This window comes from Macadamia integrifolia, unplaced genomic scaffold (assembly GCF_013358625.1).
Source record: "Macadamia integrifolia cultivar HAES 741 unplaced genomic scaffold, SCU_Mint_v3 scaffold2395, whole genome shotgun sequence".
In the NCBI taxonomy this organism is placed as follows: Eukaryota; Viridiplantae; Streptophyta; class Magnoliopsida; order Proteales; family Proteaceae; genus Macadamia; species Macadamia integrifolia.
In genome coordinates, this window is record NW_024868687.1 from 26,138 (window position 1) to 40,924 (window position 14,787).

General features: G+C 39.6%; 3 protein-coding genes across 3 annotated transcripts; 1 reads left to right on the forward strand and 2 right to left on the reverse strand.

Moving 5' to 3' along the window:
* Positions 1 to 511: 511 nt before the first annotated feature.
* On the reverse strand, positions 512 to 2,833 carry LOC122066443 (pentatricopeptide repeat-containing protein At5g15010, mitochondrial-like). The gene has a single exon (XM_042630243.1). It carries the CDS (start codon positions 2,774 to 2,776, stop codon positions 986 to 988), a length of 1,791 nt encoding a protein of 596 aa, XP_042486177.1. The 5' UTR covers positions 2,777 to 2,833; the 3' UTR covers positions 512 to 985.
* Positions 2,834 to 3,884: 1,051 nt separating this feature from the next.
* LOC122066445 (uncharacterized protein At2g29880-like) lies at positions 3,885 to 7,754 on the forward strand. Its single transcript, XM_042630245.1, has 3 exons — positions 3,885 to 4,343; positions 6,591 to 6,927; positions 7,018 to 7,754. Exons 2-3 carry the CDS (start codon positions 6,598 to 6,600, stop codon positions 7,579 to 7,581), a joined length of 894 nt encoding a protein of 297 aa, XP_042486179.1. The 5' UTR covers positions 3,885 to 4,343; positions 6,591 to 6,597; the 3' UTR covers positions 7,582 to 7,754.
* On the reverse strand, positions 4,206 to 4,971 carry LOC122066446 (ubiquitin-conjugating enzyme E2 7-like). The gene is made up of 2 exons (XM_042630246.1): positions 4,609 to 4,971; positions 4,206 to 4,331 (listed from the first exon to the last, which is right to left on the reverse strand). Exons 1-2 carry the CDS (start codon positions 4,969 to 4,971, stop codon positions 4,206 to 4,208), a joined length of 489 nt encoding a protein of 162 aa, XP_042486180.1.
* Positions 7,755 to 14,787: the final 7,033 nt, after the last annotated feature.

A 14,787-nucleotide genomic window follows, 5' to 3' on the forward strand; every position in this document is an offset into this window, starting at 1 on the left:
AAGATCCAATCCATATACCACTGAAGAAGAATATTCATGTGCTACTTGAGAAAGGGGTGATCAAGTGTGCTATGTTTCTTTTTCAAGAGACATTAATATATTAGAAACAAAAACGCCAAAATGCTTGAAGGAAAATTGAGTTCTATTTTCCACATAAATTATTTTCTAAGTGGAGATTTCTTTCAAGTTTCAACTAGACTATTACTTATAAAAGAAAATTACAAGAAAAATAAAACAGGTTTGCAGCATGCCTAACCTAGTAACGGTTCCCTACATGCCACCTAGTTTCTGCCATACATACCTACCAAGGGAAGCCTCCTTGGACACTGATATTTGTCAGGTGGCAGATTAGGTGGGACTCAAACTTCATGGGAAAATGAAGCACGGGATCCCCAATTCATGTCTCAAGTTCCAGCCTGAACTTATAGTTGACAACATGGAAAAATAAAGCTTTGATAAAATTTGAAATGTCAAACTTTGAAAAAACATTGAAAGAAGCATGAAGTTGAAATTAAAAGGGGAAAATGCCAATACATGTGTTCATATAATTGAGTTTGGCTGAAAATTTGAGACAATCCAAATTTAGATCCATTTCTTCATCTGATTTACTTTAAGTACAAAGACCATTTGGATCATCTGAAAACTCATCATCATGGCCTTACTGGCTCACCCCCTGTTATTATAATTCATCTGTTACAACAGAGTGAGCATTCCATGCCTCTGTTTTTCTTATCATTTATGGACAACAAGGTCATAATCTGCTCAATAAGCATGAAGGCATGGACAAAGATATACATTAAACAGTGCCTACCCAGACAGCTAGCTATGCAGTAATAAAATTCCCAAGAAAGCATCTAAGAATCACAGATATGGTGCAGTTAATGTTGTGCACCTGTGTGGAATCCTTGGGAAAGTTGGTGCAGAAGATAATTAAACAGTTGGGGGTACAGATACTGCTGAACTGTGTATTATATGTGAGATCCTACTAATCCCAAAATGAGAATCCCCTCTCGTGCACTGCCCTTCTTGTTTCAGGCTGTTTGCGAAAATCTCTTTCATGACCAATGGCAGAGGTGCCTCTGGTGTTCTTGCTTGAAGAACCACAAACCACCAGATTCCCCTTCAAATCTGGCAATGGTTGAGCCACAGTTTGCTTACCAGACAACCAAGCCTGAAGCATCTCGCTAGTCTTTGGCTCCGGTAAAAACCCTTTATCTTTCATCTCTTCATAATATTTGAAGGCTTCTTCCAACTTCACATTGAGAAAAAGTCCATGTATTAGGACAATATATGAACTCCGGTCAGGGTTCACTCCATTCTCAGACATTTCCTTCCACAGCCTGAAGACATTTTCAAGCTGACGCCACCGACAAAATTTTCTAATCAACATAATGTAAGTGTCATTAGTTGGGTTACAACCCAATGTTTTCATCTTTTCCAATAGCTCAAACACCTCTTCTCCAGTCTTAAGAACACCAAAAAAGGCATGGTAGGTCCTGATTGAAGGTGAGTGAACCTGCTGCAGCATCTCATCAAAGATCAATTTCGCTTCAACAGTTCGACGGGCCTTGCAGAGAGGCTTGATCAGTGAGTTGTAAGTAACGGCATTCGGGATGAAACCCTTCTCTGCCATTGTCTTCATAAGATTACGGGCCTCTTTCACAAGGTTCCCTTTTGCAAGAGCATAAATGACTGCATTGTAAACCTTCCTGTCTGGGGCAATTTCCAATTCCTTCATTCGGTTAAACAATTTCAGAACATAAGAAAGATTACTGGCTTTCGAGTAGCAAGATATCATACAAGAATACGAAATGGCGTCATGGGAAATCCCTCTTCTATCCATCTCTTTCCAGAACCTCTTTGCCTCGCGCAGATTAACAACAATGTTACACCACCCATTAAGTATGACATTGAAGCTTTTAGTATCAAATGGGAACACCTTCTCATTGCAGAAAAGTAAGTGTTCAGCATCTTGTACATTCTTATACCGACATAAAGCACAGAGAAGGTCTTGGAATTCTTTAATACCAATATCAAATTTAAACCTTTTCAGCGCATAGAATGTGTTGATTGCCTTACCCACATCATGAACAGCAGAGTATCTCCTGATCATGATCAAGAGAGTGTTAGGAGTAACCAGTGAATGCCCATTCCTGCCTCCTCTCATCTCATCAATGAGGGCCCAAGCAGTATCATATTTTCTCATCTTACCCAGAATTGAGATCATAGCGTGGTATTCCTGTACGGAGTGGGCATAATCAGGGCTCTGCTTCCCAGCCCATAGGAAAAAGGTGAAGGCCGCCTCCCAATCGTTCCGAATCCTAGAGAGAACCTCCATGACCAGATCAGATGAGGCAACTATCCCGCATTGATCGAGCTTATGCTTGGCATCAGGGCCACTGCTTCTGAAATTCTGCAGAATACCCATGATTGTCTCGACATTTCGCTTCCAGTTCCCATCTTTGATATCCACTTGTACAGAGTGGATGTCATCATCTTCTTCCCCTTCATCATCAATATCTGGTTCAACTTTAGGGCTTGTTGTTGCTGGGGTTTGAAACACTGAAGAGCTGCAAAAAGAAAAGCTCTGGCCGAGGAAATGAGGGTTAAGAGGAGGATTCACGGAAGGGATAGGAGTGGAAAGCATCAATTTGGAAGAACTGATGGAATTAAAAAATTGGGTTGTATTGGAACTCCATGAATTGAAATGCGTCGACCCAGTTGAGATCAGAAGAGAGATTAACGCGGGCTTAGAATTTCCTCTTGTGCTCCACATAGTTCTGGTTTATATCTTCGGGGAAAAGAACATTAAGAGATGCAACCAGTGGATCAATAGTGAGGTTGTACCGGCGTCTTAGAACTTTTTTTTTTCTTTGGGTAAAAAAGGTCTTAGAAGTTAGGGCCCGTTTGATAACGTTTTAAGAAACGCGTTTCTGTTTCCAGAAACAGCAAAAATGGAGCAAAATGCGTTTGATGAAACTGTTTCGTTTGACTTATTTTTAGAAATAGAAATAGGAATTTTTACTTATTTATGGTTCAAGAAACGACCCAGGCGAAACAAGACTTGTTTCGCCGTTTCTGGAAACGACTTGTGGCAATTCTTTCACTGGTTACCATCGACTTCTAAAAACATGACTTATCAAACACCTTCAATTCCGTTTCTATTTCTAGAAACGAAAATATATGTTTCTGCCATTTCTTGAAACAGAAACATCAGAAACGTTATCAAACGGGCCCTTAGAACTTGGAGAGCTGACTCAGTAGACAACCTATTAGAACTTAGAACTTAGAACTTAGAAGTAAGACGTTCGAGACTACGATAAAGTGACCCATATTTCTAAGGTTTACACTAAGGTTGTAAGATTGGCCCGCCTTGAGCCCAAATAGGACCTAGTCAGAGTCAGGTTGGGCCAAATTGAGGCTTCGAATTGAGTCTGACTCAGTGAGAAAAAAAATTAAGATATCATACAATGAGCACTCTCATCAACACCACCTAAACTTGAGCAATCAGAAGAAAGAAATCAATTCTAAAGGTAGGAAAAAGTTATGAAGTGAGGCAATCGAAGGGTGGGAAGAAAATCAAGAAATCGTATATGATATATGCTTTGGTTTGTTAAATCTAACCAGTAATAACCAAAGACAGGTATCTGCCAACTCACTTTCTTGATAATCGACGATTTTAACCCAACAGGTGGTACAATAGCTTAGGCTCTGTACTGTAACATTCTAAAAAATCAATTCTGTTGTTTTTTTATTTTTTTGGAACAGAAATAGAGTAAAAGTTGTATGGTGAGTCCGGTTCAATTTCTTGTTTTTTTGTAATGAACTGGCACTTTTTAAGTTTTAGAATTCATTTTTTGAAGCATGAAAACCAAGCTTCTCACGATCAGAATCTATTCTGATCAAAAGGCGCTGAATGAAAAGTCCGACTTAAGTACGAAAGGGCAAAATCGACATTTGCCCTTAAAACATAAACAACACTTAAAACTTCAGTCGACCGAACCCTAAAACTCTTTCTCTTTCTTGGAATACCAGAAGAGAGACACAAGAGAAACCCCTTCCTCCTTCCTCCTTCCTCCTTCCTCCTTCCTCCTTCGCCTAACAGTCACTTCCCTCTTCCTTCCTCATCTCTTCATTCTCCTTCGCTCGAAACCCATCCCTAACCTCCCTCACTGGAAACGAAAATCGGTGATTCTTCATCATCCCTAACCTCCTCGACCAGCGGTGGACACTCCAAGCTCTCCTGGACCAGCGGCTGACACTCCAAGCTCTCCTCGACCAGCGGCGGACACTCCAAGCTCACCTCGACCAGCGGCGGACACTCCAAGCTCCTGCAGAAATAGGTTAGAAACAGAGAAACCCCCTGCTTACCTGCTTTGATGTTGTACAGATGGAAGAGCATTTTCATCTCTTTTCAGTGATGATCTCTTCTTACATTTTCCTTTCATTTAGTTAGTGAGATGCTGAAAGGAAAAGACTGCCCTTTTTCGTTTTTGATTTTCTCTTTTAGGGCCCTATTTTCTCTAGCAAAGCAGCTTCAATATTTGCAGGAGATTCATCATTAGGACTCGATAACATAGAAATAATACTCAATAATATACTTTCAACAGTTTGAACAGGTGACCATCTCTCACTAGCAAGTTCATAGCCATTAGGATCTTCACCAGGAGGATGAAGTATTGATATACAAACTTCACCATCAGGATAAACATTAGGATGCCACATCTCTGAAACAAAATTTAATGATGGAGGACGAAAAGGGTATTCTTCAGGAAACCTCATGATTGCATTAAAACAACCCCATTCATAGAGAGTATCCATTGGTCCTATTATATTAACACTCCATTCATATATGTTGTTTTCATCTACTAAACCCACAGAGAAACCTTCCACTGGATGCTTCAACAGATCTTTAAGTTGTTGTTGAAGGAGAAGGCTTGTTTGAGCAGTTTCTGATTTTGTTGTTGCCATTGGAGAACGTAACAGAACAGAACAGAATAGATCAGATCAGATCACAGAACAGAACAGAGATTGAAACTTTGGAGCAGAAGGGTTTGAAGTGAGATTGATCGATGGGGTTTTGCTTTGTTTTTATAGAGGCAGATCCGTATATTATTAGTCAAAAACTGATTAGGATTTAGGAGTCTTTAACTCCTAGTGGAAGAAGGATATATGGGAACTTGGTAGATTCCTGATTTCACTTTCCAATTCAATGACTGAAAAAGTCCAGTTTCAAATAAGAAAGTTATTGCAAAGAGGAATCCTTTCGGCTCCGGTTGTAAAGAAAAATAAAAAGGAAAGTATTAATTTGCAAACTTATTGAAATAAAAAAGGAAACTTAATGTAATCTTTATCGAACATAAGAAAGGGGTTTAGAAGTAACTTGGGAAGTAAATCATTACAATGTTAGGGAGAAAAAAATGCAAAAAGCATTTTTTTTCAGGTTTCTCTCTGCTTATGTTGAGCTTCTGATTTGGTAACTAAATTAGAATCTCACTGCTGTTTTTAGTATCTTTTCTGGTTCTGTGTTTTGGTTGGCAGCTTACATTGGAGTGACTGGGTAACTCTGTAAAACTAGAAATCAGTTTCTGGTACAACCCTTGATTCTATGGTTCTTCCTTTGCTGTGTGGTGGCTTAGATCACTGATTCTGCTGATGGGTCTTTCCTCTTTCCTTAATTTTGGGTGTTTGGAGCTTCAAATTAAAATTCTGTAGCGTGTTTTAGGACCAGGAAGTCTGTTTTTTTTCATTTTTTTTTGTAGCGTTTGATAATTCGGTTTTCGCTTTTTCCCACAACTCCTCCCACAAGTGAAATTAAGAAGCAGTATAAGAACCACTTCTCTTTTTACAGTTTATGGTTAATTTGTTTTGGTTCTTGTCGTGGATGAGCTATCTCTCTGTACTTGGGTTTGATTTGAAGACAGCGGATCTCTCTGTACTTGGGAAATTTGTTTTTGTAAATGGAATTTTATTTCTACAACGATTACTCTCTCATTTTATTGTTTTTTCTTTTTAAAGTGTTATGCGAGTTTTGATTTCTCTCTTTAACTTTTGATGTCTGATGTCGGATCATTTTTCATTCATAATAGTTGGACTCCTCTGGTTTTTCCTATTTACCTCTCTATTATTAACTGTTCTATATTATTGTTGTTGTTTCCCAGTTGAGGGTTCCCTTCTCATGCTTTGATTCCCTGGTTTATTGCTATTTTATCTGATGAATAGCTGCCGTTTCATGTTTCATATTTCATATTTAGGAGAAGAATAAAAGAGTCAAATAAGACACAAGAGAAACCTCTCTCCTTATTGTAGTGTAAATCCATTGCATTGTCTGTAACTCTTTATCCCTTGACAATGAATATTTTTTGTATTTTGCACCTTTGTTTATGTAATTTTGGATGCAGTCTGTGAATCCCTTCTGACACCAATGAAAGATAGAGGGTTGACACCTTCAATTGTTCTCATGGGGCTTCATTGTATCCTTATACCTTCTAGAACCTATCATAGATTAAGGGTTAGGGTGCCTTGGTGAAAATCAGTGTTTTCAATTTGGATTTTAAATTCATGTTCTTTTTTTTTTTTTGGTAAAATAGTGAGAAAATGTCAACTTCAAAACAAGCAGTTAATGAGACTGCAAAATGGAGCCAAGCAAATGTAGACACCCTTATTGTTCTGATGGTAGAGGAAGTTAAGAAAGGACATAGGACTACTTCGACTTTTAATAAAGCTGGTTGGAACAACATTGCCAATAACTTCAAAGAAAAAACTGGGGTCAACTATGCCATTGTACAGTTGAAGAACAAAGTGAACAAACTGAGGCAGGATTATAGTCAGTTTAAGAAGCTATTGGAGACAACTGGTTTTGGTTGGGATACTGCTTCAAGAACTTGTACTGTTGATGATGAATCCATCTGGGAATCGCATATTAAGGTATACTCAATTTGTATTTAATTTGAGTATTTTGAAATTACAGGATATATCAATTCAAGTATTTGATTATGCGTATTTTTTATTTATTAGGATAACCCTACTTGGGCACGATTTAAGAAGCACGGACTACCACAATGGCCAGAACTATGTATGGTATTTGGTGATACATATGCAGACGGCGAAGGAAGTGGGACTCAAACAACCATGTTGGAAACTTTGGGGGCCAATGAAGCTAGGATTATGATTGAGTCTTGTGATGAGTCAAGTTCCGCTGATGAAGTTACTCCATTAGGTGACACTCAAACTGAAGCAGTGGAAAAAAGGCCAGTTACTAAGCATAGGCATGATAGGACTCCAAATGCGAAAAGGAGGAGGAGCAAGTCTAATGATTGGTCAATGGCATTCAAGGCAATTCAAGATATTAGTAAATCAAGGGTAGAACGAGATGCGAGCATGTCCACTGCTTCAACCCAAAATGCGGAACAGATGTATGGGATTACTAGGGCCATGGAAGTGCTTGAGTCAGGATATGAGTTAGATGAAGCACTATACGAGAAAGCACTTCGGAAGTTAATGGCTGACCCGCAATGGAGAGAAGCATTAATTTCCTGCCCTCCTCATCGGAAGTCAATACTCCTTCGTACCCTTCAGTAGTTTGCTTCTTGAAAAGTTCTTTTAATTAGCTAGATTGATAACTCTACTTGGATTGTGCCTTGACCCTACTTTTACCTTTGATGGTTTGCTATGTTTTCCTTCACTTTTTAAGATGTTATGGATGACTGTGTCTTGACTTTTTTTTATAACTGTAGTATTTGATGTCCTGAATATTTGATCATTGTACCTTGACACTACTTTTAATGATGATGGTTTGCTATGTTTTCCTTCATTTTTTTTAAGGTGTCTTGGATATTTGTTCAAAATTATGGTTTGATGTGTTTGCATATTTCTAATTTTATATTATAGGAATGGATCAAAGAATGATCGCATCTAGGGAACACATTGAACAAATGGAAAGAGATGACACTGATGCAGAAATCATGATGTGTATAATGTTGTTGATGAAAGCACATGATTCATTATACACTAGAGAGCCCATACGAGATAGTAAATTGACAGGACCAGAGCGAGTGAGTGAGGTTCTAAACGGACATGTAGACAGATGCTATGAACAGTATAAAATGGAACGTCATGTCTTCCTCAACCTTGAAGCGTTAATGCGACAACATGGTTGGTTGGAAGATAGTCGATATTTAAGAGTGGATGAGCAGTTGGCAATGTTTATATCTATCGTTGGTCACAATGATAGGTATAGAGACATAGCAGAACACTTTTAGCGTTCTCTTAACACTATAGGTGAACACTTTAAGAAAGTGTTACGTGCTTTCATACTACTGGGACAAGAGAATATCAAACCTCCAAACTTCAGTCGTTGCCCTAAACAGATTCTTGAAAAACCAAAGCTCTATCCTTTCTTCAAGGTATGTTGTTTATGATTAAAACAATGATTATGTTGTTTTGTGGTTATACGTGGTTTGATTTGATGAATATCCATGTATTGGTACTAGGACTGCATTGGCGCGATTGATGGCACTCATGTTAGCGCTTCTGTACCTCTATCCAAACAAATACCGTACAGAGGAAGGAAAGGAGATACGACCTGGAATGTTATGTGTGCATGTGACATTGACATGAAATTCACTTTTGTGTACGCTGGTTGGGAGGGTTCGGCAAATGATTGTCGAGTATTCAATGAGGCATTGAATAACCCTAAATTTGAATTTCCTCATCCTCCACCTGGTACGTTCTAAATCTTAACCTCAAAAGTTGATTATGCTCTATTTTACATATTGTGTTGATTCATTACTTTTCACTTTACGTGCTAGGTAAATATTATGTGGTTGATTCTGGTTATCCATCTACTACTGGATTCTTGACGCCGTTCAAAGGACAAAGATACCATCTAAATGATTATAGGAATAGACGTCCAAGGACAGCAGTAGAGCTATTTAATAATAGACACTCTTCTGTTAGGAATGTTATAGAGCGCAGTTTTGGTTCTTTGAAGAAGCGCTTCCCAATTCTGAGCAAAATGCCATGTTTTCCATTGAACACCCAAACATGCATCGTCATTGCTTGTTGTGCACTTCACAACTTCATTCGGGAGGAAGAAATTGCAGACAAGAATTTTAAGGAGTTTGGTGAAAATTGGTGGAATGAGGAGCCTGAAGAAATTCAAGATTATGTACCACCGGCTCACATTAGTATAAGCTTAGCAGAAAGAAGAAGACAGATGGATGATCTTAGGAAAAAGATTGCAAATGAGTTAGCTGTTAAAGCCGGAATGGCTCAAATTACATGATTACATTTTGATGATTGGATTTAAACTTTGAAGTAGTGGGACATGTTTTGCAGTTAAGAATTAAATTGGAAGACCTAATTTATGCCCTTATGTTCATAATTAGATACTTTAAGAATTATGTCAATACTTGCATTTATTCTTGTTCATACTTTTATGTTATTATGATAGATCATATTTTTGTTGAAACATTTCTTATTTCATATGGCTAGGAAACACGGCCAAATATTTCATATTTGAAGTGAACACCATGTTGTTGATATGGAGATATTCTTATTTGTCTCATTCGACTTAAGTTATTTGGGTAATCATGGTTTTCATAACTTAGAATTTATTAAAAAACCATTGACTATCCTTAGATTTTATTTAAAAATCACAACTTTGACACCCATGGTGAAGATGGCACTTTATGTAAATATTGGTTTCTAACAGAAACGATTCTGTTAAGTACGAACCATACATGTTTCTGTTTCTTTCAGATTATAAAATCATTTTTTTTTGGCGATTACCATACAACATTTAAGATGCAGAATCACTCCAAAAAAATAGAAATGCAAAAAAGTGTGCTAGACCCAAAATCATGTTAAAAAAACAGAATCGTTACAGTACAGAGCCTTAGTAGAAAAACTCGGGAAGTAATGTGATTTTGAAACTAGATTTGGCTAAGTCTTATGTGTAGACACTTAATTTTGTCATCCTCCTCCGGCTATAATGACTTACAGATCTTAACTGCAATCTTTTGCTTTCGATCGATAGAGATGACGATTGACTGAAGTAACTATTCCCAAAAGCATTCCATACTTAACCAAAATTTTCAGAAATCCCGTGCGAGAGAAAAGAAAGGTCAAATTTTGATATTTCATATACGAAAGAATTTGGTCCTAGGTGACCGTACGGATACATAGTACTCGGAATCACAATTCCAACGATATATAGTACGTCAAAATTAGACCATCGGATCTTCCGCAATCATTCCCAGAAGTTACACCATAAACACCCAAACCCCGCCAATGCGAGCACCCACGCCTTGCCTTGAGTGCCCAAACCCTGCCCATGCAAGCACCCACACCTTGCCTTGCACCCCTGCCCGTGCCCTGTGTACACCCGACCAAGCCCCGCGTGCACCCAACCAAGCCCCGCGCATACCCGAGCAAGTTCCAGCACCCCTGTTTTAGTCCTAGCACCCCTATTTTAGCCCTAGCACCAATGTCAATGATCGAATCCCCATTCCAGTGATCGATTTGGAGAAGAGATTCCCTCTTCACTTGCTTGTGTACCCCACACTGCCCTACTAGTGTACTCTACACCGTAGCCTCCCATTGGTCCAAAAAGGTATTTTTTTACCTTATTGGTCTTAAAAAAATTACTTTTCTCCCTATTAGCCAAAGAAATTTACCCTCCACCCCATTAGTCCAAAATTTTATACTTTCACCCAATTGGTTTAAAAAAATTACTTTTACCACCATTGGCTAAGGAATTTTCTCTTTCCTCCCTATTGGTCCAAAAATTCTATAAATACCCACCCCTTCCTTTGGTTTTTTCACAACAACACAACACCACAACAACCCAAGCCTCCTAGTGAGCATCCCCTAGTAGGGAAGCTCTGCCCTCTCTCCTCCCCTTTCTACTTTGAGGTTTTTCAAGTCTTCGGAGAGATCTTCATAAGATCTGAAGTGTTCTTCAGGCCTTCGAAACTCTTCAATCATTTACCTTCTTTGAGTGAGATTTTGTGTAGGAAAAGTTTTCCCTTAGTCTCCCACCCCTTTTTGAGGTTTTCAAGTCTTCGGAGAGATCTTTATAAGATTCCTTCGAATCTTCAAAGTGTTCTTCGGGCCTTCGAAGTTTTTCAATCATTTAGGTTTCAGCCCATTCCTAGCGGAAGTTTTGCCGGAGTGCCACTTCAACCTAGCCCTTCCATAGCCTATCCCCAGCGGAAGCTCTATCGGAGTACTACCTCAGTCAAAATCCAGAAGTAGTCCATCCCTAACGAAAGCTTAACCAAATTATCACCTCAGCCTAAGCCCGGAAGTAGCCTTCCCTAGCCGAAGCTCTGTCAGAATTCAAATTCAAAAGTAATCATTCCTAGCCAGAACCCTATCCAAATATTATCACAGTCAACATCTCTCGAGAAAGGAAGTTGGAGGTCAAGACCATCTTCCCCTGAGCTGGGAGAATCCATAAGAAAGTTCGTACCAGCATCAACCAGGGGGTCCACCCCTCTTGACCCGAAACAGGGGTCAAGCTCAGGTATAATTTCTCAATAGAATTAGCACAATATAGACTTTATATTGACCTAGTTTTAGTGTACATAGTTATTTAAATTCAGTCAATGCATATATGTTTGATAACTTAGTCATGCATGCGGAATAGGAATAACTATAGAAAATATTCATTCTTAAACATCTAGTAGGAAGACCAGTTAAATCGGGTAGATTGGGTGCCTAACACCTTCCCAATTCTACAACCAAACATTTACCATAAATTTCTAAACCAAACCAATTTTCAGGCCCTTTTCTCAGGAATTGGGCCCATCCCCGAGGCCCATAATCCTAGGTGGCAACTCCAAACCCTTTTGCATGATCCCATCCCTGTATTAGACCATCATCAAATTTTTGTCTCGAATGACGAACTTTACACTCCTACGAAATAGACCTCCATGTATCTCCGAGAGGCGATATGGCAGTGCGAGGCCTACGAGTAAGCACCCACGACACACCCCTCCCTCATGAAAGAGAAAGAGTGGAGAGAGGATGAAATTCTTAAAGTCCTTTGCCCCCGAAAAAAGGGGGGGGCGAAAAGAGATCTCATCTTCTAGCCACTACCCTCACAGTGGCGACTCCACTGGGGATGAATTAGGGGTGTAACAGGACCGGGTTGGGCCAGGTTTCTTGAAACCCTAGTCTAACCCTGAGTCCCCCTTAATTGGGCCCAAACCCGCCCTAACCCTGACTCAGGGCCGCAAAACTTTAACCCAGGCATAACCCTTCAGGGTTCAACCCAACCCTTACCCACCCTGATTGGCCTTGATTTTTTAGGGTCGGGCTGGGATGACCCTGATTGACCTTGGCCCTAACCCTGATTAGCCCTGATTTGCTATCAAGGGGTATACACTGATCCTGACCCTGCAAAAAAATATGAAATAACTAGAAAATAAAAAATATTCATAATAAAGAGGAGATTAAAAAAAAAAAAAAAACACAAAGTCACAGATTACTTGTCATAAGGAGAACATCCTAAAGCAAACATTCAAAATATACAAATAACTCCAACTACAAAGAGAAGATCATCCTAAGAAAGCAAATAATCTAAAAAATTTCAATTATTTGTCATGATAAACAAAGATATCATCTTAATAAAGCAAACAATCAGAAGATCTCAAAACTCTTGTCATGTTAAACAAAGAGGAGAACATCCTAAGAAAACAAAAAATCCAAAGTCAACATCAGGGGCAAAAACCAGGGCCCGGTCAAGCCAAAATCATGGCCAAAAGTTAGGGCAAAAAAATAAGGGTAAAAAAAAGGGTCAGATTTAGGGTGGGCTGGGCGGGCCAAAGATATCAACCATTACCTGCTCTGACCCTGACTCAGAGTCAAAAATTTTAGGGTCGGGCCAGCCCTCAGGGCCAAAATTTTGGGGTCAATACTTGTTTGGGATCAGGGTGGGCCAAGGGCGGGTTTGGGCCGTCAAGGCCAAACTTGCACCCCTAGGATAAATGTCAAGCTTCTGACACTGGATGCTACCTCTAAATGCAAGAACATTTTTTCCACCACATCTATTTGAAAACATGTTTGACTAACCCCATGTTTGTATTTGTACTCGCTAACCGCTTCATGCATCGTGCTTGAAGTGAAATCATTTGGCGAGGGACTCTTTGTCATGCTAGCACCCTCGGGGAGGTCAGTGGATGCCATGGAGAGTACTCTGAGAGAAAATGGTAGTCACTTCCTGTACAAGGGTATAGCATATTATTAAATGGCGAGGATGTTCATAATTGTACCAACACTTTCGGGGAGGTCCGTGTACTTTATAACATTTTGAGATCACATAATGATATTCTCGCATTATACTTTTGCACACAATCACTCACGGTTCCACCACCCTGTGGCTAGGTGCTTAACCTTGTGTGTCCTCATGAGTAAATAGCAAGGAAGTCACTCCCTTGATCTCGTACCTACGGGTATATCCAAAGGATCACTTACCTTGCGTATATAGATCCTGTCAAGGAAGCCTTGTCGGTTCTATTGCATCCACTGCATGCTCGCATCATATAGGAAATAGATGGAGAACGTTAGGAACGCTAGGAACTCCACAAGTTGATCTGTAGAATTTGTTTGCGGTCTTGAAAATGAATTTTCCTATAATACATTCCAGTTATAAAGAAATGATCTCCAAAGTGGTTTTGGATAAAAGGTGTCCTTCCTCCTTAGAAATGAAATATGGATGATTTGGTATACGTGATCCGAACTGATTTCTATCAAAGTCTCGTAAAATGCTAAATTGTCCAAATGACCCGAGGAAACTAGGAGGAAGGGCACCTAGTGGGGTAAGATTTAAGGAAAGCATGACTTTATTGACGGAGATTGTCTTAATAGGAGTATTTTGGTCAAGCCATTTGTATGAATCTCTTGCTTATGACATTGAGTGGACTAAGGGCGTCAACCCCTACCCACTCCTTATCATCAAGCAGACTAACTTTGGATGGATCATTGGTTGTTAATCTAGTGACTGAGTGAATAAGGGGTTGGGAATACACGAATCCTAAAACAAGCCACTTTTGGTTCAGGCACAATTCTGCACCTCAAGTATTCTCTGCGGTCCATTTGGACACGTTAGGGTAATCGGTTGACTCGTTTAAGTCTAGTGTCACCTCCATCGTCTCTCTGAGATTGTCTACCTTTAAGTGATTAGACCCAGTTCACATGGATCTACACGATCTTGAATCACCCGAGCAAGCATGGGTTCATCCCATAGAGACCTTGCAAATAGAAATGGCTAAGGTCAAGAGAGGAATAGCTCAGATACTACAGCACTCCAAAACCTTCCCAGGGCTGAACCAGCACAAGCTACTAGAGAGTTGGATCAGAATGGACTTACGGGTCTCAGGAGAGCTGGAGCAAATCAGGCCAACTGGTCAAAGAGGATTTTCATCCACCAGTCCAAATGTTCAATGGGGGACAGATTCCAGGGTCCCTCCTCCCAGGGTCGTGATTAAAGATGAGGAAGAGGAGTTTACGACGCACGTCCGAATGGAACCTCCAGAGACAGAGAGAGAAAGAAAAGTAGAGAGCAATTAGAGAAATTGGAAAGTATGCTCTGAACGAAAAAGAATTCGGAAAGTCAAATAGTGGATTCTGATGAAATGAGTTTTTTTTTCCAGGGCAAGCATTCCTGAGAAGTTCAAATGGCAAACTGATAGATTTAACAGGTCAGGGGGCCCTAAGGCTAATCTCAAATTCTTCCTTAGCATCGCCAAGTCATGGCAACTTGCGAACAACTAGATGGGG

Coding starts and splice junctions, on each gene's coding strand:
- LOC122066443 (XM_042630243.1), bottom strand. CDS start 2,776: ATGTGGAGCACAAGAGGAAATTCTAAGCCCGCGTTAATCTCTCTTCTG.
- LOC122066446 (XM_042630246.1), bottom strand. CDS start 4,971: ATGGCAACAACAAAATCAGAAACTGCTCAAACAAGCCTTCTCCTTCAA. Junction 4,332..4,608: donor GATGGTCACCTGTTCAAACT/GTTGAAAGTATA, acceptor CTATTTCTGCAG/GAGCTTGGAGTGTCCGCCGC.
- LOC122066445 (XM_042630245.1), top strand. CDS start 6,598: ATGTCAACTTCAAAACAAGCAGTTAATGAGACTGCAAAATGGAGCCAA. Junction 6,928..7,017: donor TCTGGGAATCGCATATTAAG/GTATACTCAATT, acceptor TTTATTTATTAG/GATAACCCTACTTGGGCACG.